This window comes from Cupressus sempervirens, chromosome 7 (genome assembly GCF_028749045.1).
Source record: "Cupressus sempervirens isolate cs-2001-9-10 chromosome 7, ASM2874904v1, whole genome shotgun sequence".
In the NCBI taxonomy this organism is placed as follows: Eukaryota; Viridiplantae; Streptophyta; class Pinopsida; order Cupressales; family Cupressaceae; genus Cupressus; species Cupressus sempervirens.
The window spans coordinates 611,008,041-611,023,280 of NC_143124.1; the positions used below are offsets into that span (position 1 = coordinate 611,008,041).

A 15,240-nucleotide genomic window follows, 5' to 3' on the forward strand; every position below is an offset into this window, starting at 1 on the left:
CATGTCAGATGTTCCAATTGACAATTCAACTGAATCATCAAAATAGGCAAAGCTCACTCTTAGCGAGGCAAGTCTCAATTCTAAGATAAAATTTGAGAGCTTCTTTGAAGGAAATGTAAGAGTCTCAATTCACATTGTGTTTGTTCCACTCATAGTAGCATCTATACCCTCTACCTTTTTGGAGACCTTGGTGATTTGTCTATTTCTAGTGTTTCCCGGGAATCAAGCCAAGCGCTACCATTAAAGTGTATATATATATATATAATTGTTAATGCATATTTGAATGACTTCTAAATATGAAAGGAGAAGACATGTCTCAGACGACCAAGTCATGTCAGATGTTCCAATTGACAATTCAATTGAATCATCAAAATAGGAAAAGCTCACTCTTAGCAAGGGAAGTCTGAACTCTAAGATAAAATTTGAGAGCTTCTTTCAAGGAGATGTAAGAGTAGCATACAAGAGCAATATTAGAGGTATTAAAATATTCCAAATTAAAAACTCTAAACCAAAGACAGATTTGACTGGAGAGGAGGGAGCTTGAAGGAAACACTAGAAATAGACAAATCACCAAGGTCTCCAAAAAGGTAGAGGATATAGATGCTACTCTGAGTGGAACAAACACAACGGCAATCATGGCAGAGTTTGTGGGTCCAAATCTTCATTTAGCTTTAATGGATGTTCAAATGTGTCAGCATTGTGGTTGACGGTGTGATCCCAGCTCTGGTAAATGCACTAATAGAGGTTCTGAAGATGTTGATCCAATTGTTTTGGCTGATATGGATTTTGAGTTGTGTGATCTTATGAGGGATGCTAATCCCTCCTATAATAAATAGTTTTGATGGTTGACAAGATGCAAACCTTTTTTATTTGTATTTGGTTAGTTATAATAAGCATATTGCTTGATCCATGGAGACATTTTCATGATTTGTAGCCAGTGCTCAAGGGTCTTGGTGGTGGCCTATACAACAGGGTTGTAAGCTTTGAATCCAATCTTTTCCTACTGGGAAAGGGTCACTAATTAAACATCTTTTTTATCTATTAACAAATAAAACAATACCTAAACAAGGAATTTTGGATCTTATATGATACTCAGATGACATTTTAGTATTTTACATATCAGAAAAACTATGCAAAGAAAAAGTTTATTTCTTATTAAATTTGAAAAAAGACCAACTTTTCCACAACTGACAATGATATTTGTAGGCATTAAAAGGATGCTGTGATATTTGAAAACATTGCAATTATAAATTAAATAGTAAAGACCTGGAAGCCTGCTCATAGCTGTAAAATTTTACAGCAGAATTTGGTACTATCCTGGCACAATTTGTACCATTTCCTTTAAAAAGACCACGTAGTCCTTCTGTATTCCAAATATAACGTATTCCTTGAATTGTACCATTGTACTTGCGGTTAAGAGGGTTTTGAACCTGTACATTACAACAACAACAAAATTTGCCTCAGGATAACTAATGGAGAGTGAACACAACTTTCCATCAATAAAATAATGAACTTACAATAACATCTTGTTAGAGATCAAATAAAATCAAATTGAACTTTACTGAATATTTTGTACTATTGCTCTTTTTAAATGCCAATCGAACCAGCAATTACAGATAACTAAATGATGATGTAAGGGCTGAGATTAACCAATAATCTCTGCTGATGGTAATGTCATGTTAAATATACACATACAATGTCACTGTAAAATATCTCAAATAAGGATATCTAATATGCACTGGTTTTAAAGAAGACTAACTCCCCCTAAGTTGATTGGTGACAAAGATACTGTATACTGGAACTCAACCACACACAAACCTCAATTTAAGCATATCATTGTCTTCATACTCCACTTACTATATGCCACACATATTAGATAGGTTTGGTGTCTACCCATCAATACTACTTTTATATGTATCATTCTCCTCAAAATAATCAATATTGAAACTTAACCTAACGATTTTATACTACTTTGATTTCCGGCTAACTTTAACATCCTAGCAGCCAATACTAACTTGCATGAAGGATTACTTTTGTGCATTAGCAATTTACTTTCTCCATTCCTCATACAGGATATGTAATTTCATCATTCCTTATTCAAATTTAAAATATTTAGAAAAATGGGCCAATGTTGTTTATGATAAATTTGTCAATGCAATTGGACCTTGTTGGTAATTTGTAAACTCGTACAATTTAGTTCCTTTCAAGCCTCAATTCATATTTCAGGATTAATTAATAAACTTGGTATGAAAAGAAGTGCATTATCATTTTAAGAAGCTCAGAAGACATCTCAAAAGTGGAACTGTGCATATAACTTCAACATAATTAACCAGATACTTAACTTGAAGCGGGATTTCAAAGATATCATTTTAAGAAGCCCAAAAGACATCTCAAAAGTAGCCCTATGCATGTAATTTAAAAATAATTAACTAGATACTTAACCTGAAGCAGGATTTTCAGTCTCTCTAATGGAGCAACAGCAGAGCGGGACCTGCAAATTAAATTGTCTGAGTCAGCTTGATGCAATATACACTAATATCTTTATAAAAAAGCGTATGCAGAAAAAGCACATGTTTGAAACCCAAATTCATATAGAATGGTTATAAATGATGACAAAAATGGTGTTAGCAGTCCTAATCTAAAGCCAACTTGTTAATACTTAATAGGAATGCTGAACACATGACAGGATTAACTCTTTCCATAAAGATATAGAAGTAAACATGTATTCTCACAAATTGCAGCATGTTTTCTAGCACTTCATTTAAACAAATTTGGCAAACTATGAAATAGGTAAAGATTGGACATTAGTTATCTCCTATGTTACCCCAAGTTTATAGGACAAGGTGTTGGAAATATAAGAGTAACCGAGAGGGGAGGGGTGAATCTTACTACAAAAATAAATCCCAGATCCCTTACATGTCAATACAAATCAAACATAAATACTGCTGAAACTGAATTACTGCTGTAACTCGGTTAACACACAAGAACTCGGTTAACACTACCAATATGTTGTAACTCGGTAAATACTGAACAAGCAAACCTTAAGATTTTAAACGGGATTAACTTTAATTAACTTAGCTGCATACACACAAAAGAAATGACATGAACACAAGTGACACCAGGATTTAACGTGCAAACCCAATTTGGGAAAAACCACCAATTGCAACTAGTTATTGTTTTTCACTCTACTGAAGTGAGCCCTGTTAGGAGCCAACCCTGTTAAAAGTTACAAAACACACTGTTAAGTGTGATCCTATTAGAGGATTTAATCATCCTGTTAGAAGAGGCCTTGTTAGAGGTCTTTTGACACTTCAATCTAGAAATGCCACCTTGTTAGAGGATTTGGGAAATAGCTATCAAGCTAACTCTGTTAAGAGATTTGATACACTGCTACAATTATTAGAGAGTAACAATGATACGACTTGATTATTGCTGCAATTTACTGTTGATTTCAGATCTCAATTCTGGCTCGAATACTTGATCCTCCTTGATTAGATAAAACTTTGCAGCTCGGTCAACTCAAGATACTCTACTATCCTTCCAATTCACTTCCTTGGTTTATCTTTTCAATCTCATGCTTCTCATTTTCAATCCCACAACTTGACCTTATATCTTTTGCCTAGTCAAGTCAGCTTGAATACATCTACAAATATTCCATATTCATCCCTTAAGTCGGCTAAACTTAACAAATAAATTCATCAAACTAAATATGTTGTTTCAAGAAAATCTTTCGTTAGCCGACCTAGCTCAATAGTTACCAACTCTGAAATGATTTTCCTGTGTTAACCTAGTGAACTTGGTTAACACTACATCCTCGTAAACTTCCTTTGGTAAACGAGTGAGCTCGATTAACACTGGTTCCTACCAACTTCTCTTTGCTAACCGAGTGAGCTCGGTTAACATTGAACTTCTGTGAACTTCGGTGAAGCTCAACACATACTATCTCTGAACTTGGTTTACTCTGGAATGCTTGGCAAACACTAGAAACTGTCTTCATCGCCCAAGTAAGCTTGGCAGACACTGACTGGTAAAGATATGACATTTTGTGTAACATCAAAGAAAATATACAATTGATCAATTGTTTTCAACACAAGGAGCCAAGAGGAAAGGGGGATGCATTTATGAGTCCCCAATTTTTCAAGACATTTATGGGGACAGCAAAGGGGAGGCTATATAAATAATGGGAAAAAATCATTTTAAATATTCATATGATGACATGAATAAAGCATTTTATATGTATATACACATTTGTGCTAGATTTAGAGTTCAATTATGATGAGAGTCAAAATCAAAAAAATAAGCAAGTCCCAAACCTTCATTCAAATCGCTTTAAAAATTCAATGTCAATATGCATGTGATATTGAAAAATAGCATAAAGGCTACAAGTTTTACTTTCAATTACAATATGAAAATACAAATAAACAAAGTACACTGCTGCCCCTAATCTGCATATCTCAACACTGCATAAAAAATTGCTCTTTCTTCAAACCCTGCTGCAACTCTTTTAGTTTTTACAAATAAAAAATGGAATAAAATAAAATGAAGCTCTATTGACTCTTATAGTGCAAGCTCGGATGTGGATTCCCATGTTCAAAATCAAAAGAAAACGTTATTTTGTGATTGAGGGTTTTTTTGAAGGACAACTGGGCTTTACGTCGGGGGATGGCCAGTTGTCCCCAAGATGGTCAAGGGATGTCACCTACGTCTTTGACCATCCCAAGGATGATCAATTAGCCCCTATACATCCCAGGGATGATCAATTATCCCCTGCACATCCCAAGGATAATCAATATCCCCTGCCTAAAGCCCAGTGGTACCCACTTAAAGTCTACTTTTTCTTTTGGCTTCAATTGTGGAAGTCCCCAGCGCAGCAACCCATTCCCAAGAATTTCAAAACCAAGGACACTTGGAAAAAAAACCCAAATACATCCCCAAGTTGCCTTGGTTAACACTTTCTTCACAACAAATTTGAACACTAAAAACTCACATAACATTACAAAATTCACCATTACTTTAGTACTAACTCTTACAAAATTCACAAAGATCAATGATGCCACTACCATCTTCACCATTTCTAGTCCAAACAATGGTACTTGAAGTCCTTCAATTTTCTTTTTCAACTTCTCTTTGCTCTTTAGGGTTGTTGTCCCCCTTTCTTAACTATCTTTGCTTATTTTTTGACCACTTGAATTTATGGTCCTCTTGCATTTTGTATCTTTTATCTTTGTTCTTCACCTTGGTGGCATTTTTAGCTCTCTCTTGTATAATGATGTTCTCTTCAGTCTCGTTGACATTCTTTGGTTATCCATGGACATTAATACAATTTCTTTCTTTCTTAAAGTAAGGAAACTTGTACCCAAGTTTGCGACAATTTCACATTAACCCATAATGGATCTTATGCTAATAAGCACTTAGAATCAAATGCAAAAGAATAGACAACATACCCACAAACAATGTGACACAAGATATATCCTAGGAAAACCCTCATGAGGGGAAAACCCAGCCTCCAAAAGCATCCATCATCTATGTAATATTCAGCTATGCGTCCATCATAATACACCATGAAAGCCTTTGAAGCCCCGGCCATTAACAAGTGTTCCATATGAACAAGCATGAATCCACATGTTGTGTGTCATACTTCCAACCTCCACACATGACATGGCTAACCTAAACAAATATCTTTGTGGTCGTTTTTATAGAAACAAAGTCCCACAAAACCACCAAGTGGTATTACATATGTCATAAACTATGTTTAAACTATGTACTCAAACTGTGCTAAAACTATGTACTGCCTAACACTCCTTCCACCCAGATTCAATATTTGGTACTTATTTCCCCAATATTGAATAATTGTGTCATATAATGTTAAAATGTTACAATATAACTCATCAAATGGTCCCGAGAATATTTCATGGGAAACTTTGCATGTTGCACATCCATCTAGGTGCTCCTAGGTGCAACACATACATGATATAATAAATTATTACAATAATAAACATTATATACAAGGTGTACAACACACCATTTTCCCAACACTTAGAATGAAAAAGTCCCCCTTGTTACATTTATTAATTAGGTCTCTGAAAACAACTTTAAATCTTAACTGACAATTTAAGCCATAAAACAAATTTGATTTCCTATTTTTATCCTATTTACTCCCACTTCTACTTTTTGTAATGTGGCGGAGGGTACCACATAAATTTTTCCACCATTCTTTGTAGTTAAATACATATTACTATTTTTTGCATGTCCTCGGTGTAATAATTTTAAATATTTGCACTTTTATATTTTATTAATTCTATAAAAAAAAATATAGGCAAGAGCCTACAACACAACCGTAAATTGTGAGCCTCTTATCTAGGAGGTCTTGGGTTCGAATCTCCTTGAGTCAAATAAATAAATAATAAGAATTAATTAAAAACACATAATAATTAATCTTGGCTTCGGCTCTTACGGATTTTTTTATTTTTATTTTTTAAATTCTATAAAAAAATAAACTTGGTGACTTGCAGCAGATTTCCTGAATATTAATACACGGAGATTGATTCCTTCTTTATTCTTTTTGTGTTCAGCATTACTTGTGGGTGATTTGATTTAAATATTGTGTTTTTACCTGTACTTAATCTATATATTTTCAGTGTTTAATGCAGATTTTGATATATATTTGTGCAGGTCTGTGATTGTGTCTTCATTTTGTTGTTCAAAAATTTAAAAAATAATCTTTGTTTTCCTTTGAAGGCATCATAGTGCCAGGATATATCAAAAGAATTGCTTTCGTACAACATATCTGATTAAAATCGTGAATTTTTTAGTGTCTTTAGAGGGTAATTCTATGAGTTTCTTCAGCTGCAAGTCACGCTATTCATTTGGTGTGTCACCCATTAGGTCTTAGTTAATAATTTCACAAGCAATTTCCTCCTTACTCTTTCCTCATTTAAATTTAGTATAGATGAGTACCATTAAGGAACCAGCCTTGTAATCTCAAAGATTCACTCTTGCCATAGGATACCCAAAACCTGAGAGTGTTTCCATGTTTCATCAGGATAGCTAGGTTTTCACATCTTGCTATAGGCACAAGCGTGATTGACACAATTAAATAAACTAAATTGCATGGAAATATAAAACTAATGTTCCACGGGATCTCTAGGACAGCGAAGTCATGGAGACGGGGAGACAAATTGCAGAGATAGCAGAGCATAGCAGGGAATGCCATGAGATAGGATACAAAAATTAATATTTGAAAAATTAATTACAAAAATTAGTAAAAGAAGTTGCAATGTAAAATGTTTTGCATCAAAGCCAACAAATCTTAATGTCTTCACCTACTTAATTGCAAATTATAGCATTGACAAAGATCCCAGTGTCAGAATTCTTGCCATTAATTATCTGAAAAAACTTTACCAAGCTCCGCCATTATACATCAAATGAACAAAGGAAGATAAACCAATGTCAGACGAATTTTGAAGGGTCATTTTAGAATATAGTATAACAGCTTTAGCATGTACCCAAGTAAGGGACTCACAAGAGAATAGATCTTAATAGTGAGGTCCACACAAAGTTGTAATGCCAATGTACGTGCATGAAATCCCAGCATCTTCGATAAGATCATCATATTACTTTCTAAATCATTTGATTGTAACCATTGTAGCATTACTTAGAATCGAGATTGTATTCAATTACTAGGGGTTCGCCTTTTTTCGTTTATACAATATTAAAATGCTAATTTTTTAACTATAGGAGGCTTCCACTTTTACGTGATTACAATAAGGCATGAAATAGAATATTCGTGATTTTTTTTAAGTGGGTTTCTTGTTGGGTCCATTTATAGGTCAAGGTTTGGAGTTATTTTCCTTTTCTTTCCAAAGTTAATTTTAAACTAGGCATTTTTCTGTTTATTTTTAAAGTTATGGATTCCCCTAGAGGGTAATGTCTCCCTCTCTATGCCGTTGTCCCAAAGAGGGACCTTTAGACAATGGTACCGAGAAGGACGAGCACGTTTTATCCTAATCCTACCACTCTCAGACATAATTGTGCCATAAAACAGCTATTTTTTCTCGAGGAACACCAAATAGGGAATAACTTAAAGTGGACCCCTATAAGAGACCAAATAAATTAATCAATTTCCCTCTTGATGTATTGATTTGACCCCTAGTTCCAATGATTTGACCCCTAATTCCCTTAGTGACCTTGAACAACTTGATTTGACCCTCAAGTTACTTGACAATGCATCAAGATTAACTTATGATGTCAAACTCCAATCTAGTGCCTTCATAAGGTAACAAAGAGAATGAATATTATTTCATGCAATTGAACCACCTAAGCATGACATGTATGAACCATTGATGTCACAAACACTTCTCTTATTACCACTAAGCACTTGAATTATTTTTTCTAAATCAATCTCAAACGTATAAATGATTTATGGTCCCAAAAGAGGACAATTAAATATGTATAATAAATCACAAATTGCCCAAGCAACAATTTTTTTTTTAAAAACACTCATCTTTTTATTTAATGAAGTTGAGATCAACAATTTTGCCCATAAAAACTGTGGAAAAATTAGTAAGATGTCATATGATGCAATTAAATTAGGAAAGTTAAGGTTTTAACAATATTCCACAATTTTTTGGTCACAAAAAGGGTTTAAGGCTTTTTCACTTGTTTGGAGAATTCTTTTAAATTTTACCTAACCCTAATTTGCACTAGTTCAAGTTTAATAACTCTAATCCAAAATCGTTTTTTCCCAAACGAAAACCATTCTTTTAAAGGTTATATTTTGGCTATCCAATTTATTTTATGTTACTAGTTCATTCCTATTATCTTATCATTTCAAGAACAATTTGTCTTGAGTCCAAATACAGGCACCATGTATCTTAAGGTGCATCCACAACTTGGGATTGTCCTAGACCAACACAGGGAATGCACTAAGCATTTTGATGTTTTTTTAGAATTTGATGTTTGGCCAAAAAAATTGACCCATTTTTCAATTATTTTCTTCTTTTCAGAACTATATTTGAAAATGCCCTACCCCATCATCTAAGTTTTGCATTCAATTTTTTTAGGAAAATTGTTTCAATGATATGTTTTGTATTTGGAATGGCTAAAAACCAACATAACCAAGAAGCAAAGAAGCATGAGATTAAACCAAGCTCCAGTCAATGGTTCCATCCAATCAAGTAAAAACGTAAATGCTTGAAAGAGATAAATGGAGTATGTTGCCCCCTCTCATCACAATTCTCCTCGACTACGTGAATATGGCCTTACTATTTGCCATGGCAAATAGATTTAATTAATAGTTAATATGATTATATTTATAATTATATTAATAATATAAGTTATAGTTATATTAAAATTAATATATTTATACATTTTGTATAATCATATTGATATTATTTTTATTTTTGTATAAAAATGAATATTAGATATTCTTTTATTTTACTATTTATAATTATTTACTGAAAACATTTATATATATAATTGTTATATGTTTTTGTATGGGCAAAACCAAAATGAATTCAACCTCCAAATTTTATTTGAACAAACCAATGAATCAAACTAGCAAACCCAAACCCTAGCTAGCACCGGAATTAGTGACGTACAATTTATTGCCAAGAAAGGAAAAAAATCTACAAAGAATCATTTAAATGAAGAATTGAACACAACCACAAATTATTGATGAGAACAGCCTAAAGAAGCTATGAAACCAATACCGATAATGCTACATAGTCACAACAAATTTTTGCCATACAACAAAGGAAATATATTCTACAAATATCCTCATATCCAGGGCATCAACAAGAATAATTTTTCTTCCAACCTAAGAGAACTTGGCTAGCTGTCTGTCCTTTAAGTTTCTAAAGGGTATCCAAGCATAATTCGCAATTCCCACCAGCCAGTAACTAATGGTGAATTCGTATAACTTTACACATGGTAAGTAATAGATGCAACTAATTTTAGTAATATGCCTAAGGAAATTGCTTAGACCACTATCACATTAAGATTGGCTGACAGCTTTTTCCCCGTTCATATGCCTCTAGGAAATCCCCTGCATACAGAGGCCAGCTCACTTGCTCAGTCGAGACTCAACAGGCATCCTAAGAAAATGAAAAACTCAAATCTCCCTAAGCCTTGATATAAAGCTCTAACCAGCTCTAGTAAGCTGCTCCATCCAGAAGTATTTGGCTTTAAACTTATATATTGAAAATTTTAACCCTCATAACGTGGTCTGACCTGCTGCAGGCATCAATGCAGCGATAACTACCTCTTCTCTAGACACAAAATAATCCATTTTATCCCCAAACATGTGGATAATATGCATCTATATACTCAGTCTGGAATCGATTGTTGATAGCAGTTACTCGTAGATTTTGACATCAACAGATTGTAACAGAACATGGTTGTTGAAATTTGCCAGTTGAAAGAATTTGTGAATGTCAGAGAGTCTAATGCCAATGACAATAGTACACAACTATCGACTATTAAACTTCTGAAATTTTGCAAGGCCTTCCTAAACACTGGAGCTGAGAGCACGCAAATTAACTATAGATGACACTAGTGCCCCTCAAAAAATGGACAAGATAACAATTGGAAGCTGATGGCCAGTCAATAAACTAAGATTCAAAACAACGAGGAGATTGATGCTGAAAACGAATCTTTCTATCGACTATGGCGATAAACGCGCTCAACCAAACAGAACTTCAAATGCGCATATAATCTTATACAGCGCGCACCACGTTGCTTGATAATTTGGAGTATCTATCAGAAACACCAAATAACAAAAAATAAGCTCACTGTTTAAATATAGGCCAAACAGGAAGGCCTCCAACATAAGATCAATCCAATTTGGCAAACACAAATTGAACGTAACACAAAGAGGAACGTGGATCTTCAAAGATTGGTTTTTTCCTGCTGCATTTGATTGATAATAGGGTTTAGACAGAGTACAAAGAAGCGATCACAGCAACATTTGACAGGAAGGAATTGCAATTGTAAGATGGGAGTGAGGAATGACAACTTACACCCCTCCTGCGACGCCGCCCGCCACAAGAGATTTACAGATAGTGAGAACAGCATGACTGGGGGCTTTAACCCCTTCGCTGGCTAACTTGGCTTCCTCGGCCAGGTTAACAAAGGTTGCCACCGCCGCCTCCTTGCTCTCTGCCATTGAATGTCAGCCGCCCTACTTTACTTTACTTTACTTTCCTCGCTGCTCGCCCGATCAAGCCCTTGCCCACCATAAACCCTCGCACCAAACCCCACTTCTCTCTACCTTTCCCACTACCAAACAAATTTGTTGCGCACGATGACAGAATTCCAGGAATCCGTCACTTTCTGGAAACTCTGCTTGAAACGATGTCCGTCTGTTCACCGAGAGCAGCATTACACTTGTCTCGCGCTAAAGCATGCATTTAAGTTGATGGGTGTATGGGATTTACGTCGACGTTCATCACAAGCACGAGGAGGGGAAAGGCAAAGAGATATGATATGATATGATATGATAGATTTTAATGACGTCCACGAGACTAAAGTAGTCTATGGGACCCATGCAATCGCCCTCCCGAGTCAGGAGCCAAACTAGTTAGTTGCAAAGTTTTGGTTAACTTGTCTCTTTTTCTCTGAATTTTGATAATCAACTCCGCTGTTCTCTTTACTTGATCTTCCTCAAATAAATAGTTGAAGTCCTTGTTCTGCAGAATTTTTGTATAATCAGATCTGATGTCGTTGTAAGCCAAGCATTCCATGACAAAGTGTTGCTCTGTCTCCACTGTTCCCATATTGCAGAATAAACATGTTCTGTCTGCCCACTCTTCCTTTGGAACTTGCCATCTACCAATTTCACATCGCAGCTGATGTGAACTAGTTCTAATTTGTGCCATCAACATTTTTGCTTTCCAGTTAATAGGTGCCCTTATATAGGCCTTTTCATCATGACTAGAAGTGGGATTAAATTCTTTAATGTAATAAGATTTTTTCCTCCCTATGTGTTTTGTCCACAGAATATTGCGAAATTTTTCATTGACAAACTTTTTTATTTCTTTAATGTTATCCGGGCAAGCTTGGATGTTGATATCCCATTTTTGCATCCATTTGTCATTTTGTTTCATCCATGTGTTTTTTCGCCTCACAAGTTTTTCTTCTATTACCAACTTGGGCCAACGATGTGTTTCTAGACCTTGGGTTTTTTTTAAATAGCTTAGCATTCGGATCAATGCAACGGCTTCTAATGGAAAGGAACCCACCTCCGCCAAAAGGATTTCATACGGAACTGTGGTCTTGACTTTAAGATTGCATGTGATAAAGTGTTGAATTCTTTCTACTTGCCGCCATTTCTGTTTGGACATACTACCGCCCCACACTTCACATCCGTATAGAATAACCGGAGTGACCAGCAAACCAAACAGAGTTTTCATGGTCGTCCAATCCCATAATTTTGCGTTCCTGCACTTGTTTTGTAAAGAGTATAACGCCTTCCAGCCCCCTTGGATCCTTTTCGATCTACAAGTATCCCAGTTGAGTTTGTTATGAAAATCAATGCCCAAGTATTTGTACTCTTCCACAATCTCAAGGGGGCTATTTTCAAACAGAAACTTGTGTTGTATGCCCCTATTCTTCTTTAGTGAGAAGATCATAATTTTGGTTTTGCTAGTGTTAACTTGCATTCCTACATCATGGCAAAAAAATTCTAGTGCTTTCAAGTGCTCTTTCAAACCTTTAGCTGTTCTAGCAAGAATTATGAGATCATCTGCATATAAGAGCAATCTTATCACGAAGTGGGCCAGCTGCACCCCCCACCATTGGTCTTGTTTATCCACTCTTCTAACTTGTCAATATAAAGCCCGAATAGTGTTGGAGAAAGCGGACACCCTTGCTTAACCCCGATGTTGCTATCAAAATCTTCTGATATCCCTTCTGTCGTTCTGATTTTAGCTTTGACCTGCTCATATAATCTGTAAACCGCTGACCTAAGTTCTTTAGGGACATCCAGCTCTACCATTCTATCCCATAGTTTATTACGTGGCACTGTGTCGAAAGCTTTTTTAAAGTCCACGAAACAACAAAAAGCCTCGTTCCCCGGAGTGTCCCAAACTTTCTCTATCAAATGCCTGAGAGTGATGCCGTGATCTATAGTAGAGTGTTTTGGTCTAAAGCCTGCTTGCCCTTTTGCACGTTTGCCTTTTGTTTCAGCCCAGTTGCTGATTTTTTGTTCTACCAAACTACCAAATAACTTGCCAAATAGTGGATTGATCATGATGGTTCGGTAATTAGAAGGATTGTTTATATCTCCACTTTTGTGGAGTGGGATCACCACACTTGTAGTCCATTTTACAGGGAAACCCTCTCTATTGACACTGTTGAAAATCTTAGTGATGTGTGGTGTGAGGATTTCAGCACCCCATTTTAAGTATTCTGCTTGTAGCCCATCTATATCTTGCGCTTTACCAACAGCTAACCTCCTGATGCCTTGAATAATATCATTTTCACTGAATAACTCCCCTGTAGTCTCTGTTTCCATGGTACTATGCTCTCTTAGATCACATTCGTAGAGAGTCTTGGCATATTCCAGCCATTTGGTTCCTGGTATGTTATTCACTATCTGAGTTTTTCTCTGTTGAAGCTCTTTCCAAAATTTTCTGGGGTTGTTTTTACCAAGATTAATCAACTCTATTCTTCTCTTGTTCACATACTCTTCTTTCTTCTTTTTAATCAGTTGATTATACTCTTTTCTACTTTCTTTGTTCATGTTCTTTTTCCAATTCCTTTTTGCCATTTTGCACTCCTCATCAAACCAAGGATTGGCCGGAAAAGTGTTCTTGGCTTCTTTTGTGGCCCTAGATCTTTTACACTCCTCCAATGCTTTAATGATAGTAAGAACAAGATTATCCTTGTCCATGAAATGTTATTTTTCAGACTCTAGATGGTTTCCCAGAACCCTAGACAGCCGCAAAAGAGAGTCTTGAAAAGTATCATGGTTTTCTTGTGTCATTAAAACTTTGCCAGTCGGAATCATCTTCCTCTTCTGTAAAAGTTTTGGAACAATATGTTGATCTTTAAAGTGAGTAGTCACCCTTATCAAGATGGGGTTATGATCAGATTTTAACTCCATGGGGCAATCTTCTATCTCAAAGTTAATTATCTTTGCGACATAGTCTTGCGAGCATATAACATAATCAACAACACTTTGTCCATTGTGTCTTTTGCATGTGATGCCTCCTGATTTAGGCCACTTTTCCATACCATTGCATATAACCATGTTGTATAGGCAGCATAAGCCTAGTAATTCAGCACCAAAATGATTAATCTTTCCCATGCTATCCTGTGAAGATCTTTCCCATTTTTGTGTCCCTTCTTCTTCGAGCCAAACTGGATCTCTGCTTTCATTGTAACTCTCCTTAAGATTGAGAGTTTGGTTGTTTGTTGTTCTAGCATTGAAATCCCCTATTAACATTATTTCCCCTAAAGAGCTAAAAGTTGTTATGTCTTTTTTTAGCGCAACGAACGGATCTTCTCGATCCAATCTATGTTTTTTATATATTTTTGAGCCTTTTGGAGCGAAGTAACATATAGCCACCTTTGTAGAAATCTGATTCTCTGTTATTTTTATCCAAATATACTGCTTGTTTACATCTTCTTTCTCTAAGTTTACAAATCTGCTCCAAGTTTCTTTTATTAGAATGATGATGCCTCCATGTCCCTTACCATTATCTATCTTTTCATTCCACAGTGATACCTTCTTATACCCTTCAAAATCTGGAACTCTACATCCATCATATTCATGAGTCTCAGTAAGCATAATGATGTCATTATCTTTAGCTATCGGCCCTAACCCAGGTCCTCTTCTCCAAGGATAACCTATACAGTTCTAGCTAACTATAGTTAAATGTTCCTGGGTGGGCCTGAGTTCCTATTTATTGCGTGTGATTTTGTCGCTGATTTGGGCTTTGCCATCTTGTAGCCACGCCCACTTGCCTTTTCCTCTTGTTGTTTTCACTTTTTCCCATTCCTTCCTCCTTTCTTCTTGCTGAGTTACGGTGAGGTCATCATCAAGATATATGTGTGTGCCTCTAAGAAACTTCCTCTTGCTGAAAATGTTATTTTTATCTCCTATATTCTTCATTGTCACTCTAACATGTTTATCTTTGCCTCCTCTAATCCATTTTCCGATTCTTTGAGCTTGTATGGTTGTTCCATGCCAGTCTAATTGGTCTTTAAAGAAGTCTTTAACTAAATCCGTTGTTTTCT

The 15,240-nt window shown here is 35.6% G+C and overlaps 1 protein-coding gene across 1 annotated transcript in view; it reads right to left on the reverse strand.

The window, feature by feature from the left end:
- Window positions 1-11,232, reverse strand: part of ADNT1 (adenine nucleotide transporter 1) — a 61,447-nt gene extending 50,215 nt beyond the window's left edge. Inside the window, exons 1-3 of the mRNA XM_089792251.1 lie at window positions 11,019-11,232; window positions 2,443-2,491; window positions 1,267-1,430 (exon numbers count right to left, since the gene is read on the reverse strand). Of these exons, the coding sequence (XP_089648377.1) occupies window positions 1,267-1,430; window positions 2,443-2,491; window positions 11,019-11,164 (359 nt within the window). The 5' untranslated portion in view covers window positions 11,165-11,232. The remainder of the gene's footprint in view (window positions 1-1,266; window positions 1,431-2,442; window positions 2,492-11,018) is intronic.
- Between the last annotated feature and the right edge of the window lie 4,008 nt (window positions 11,233-15,240).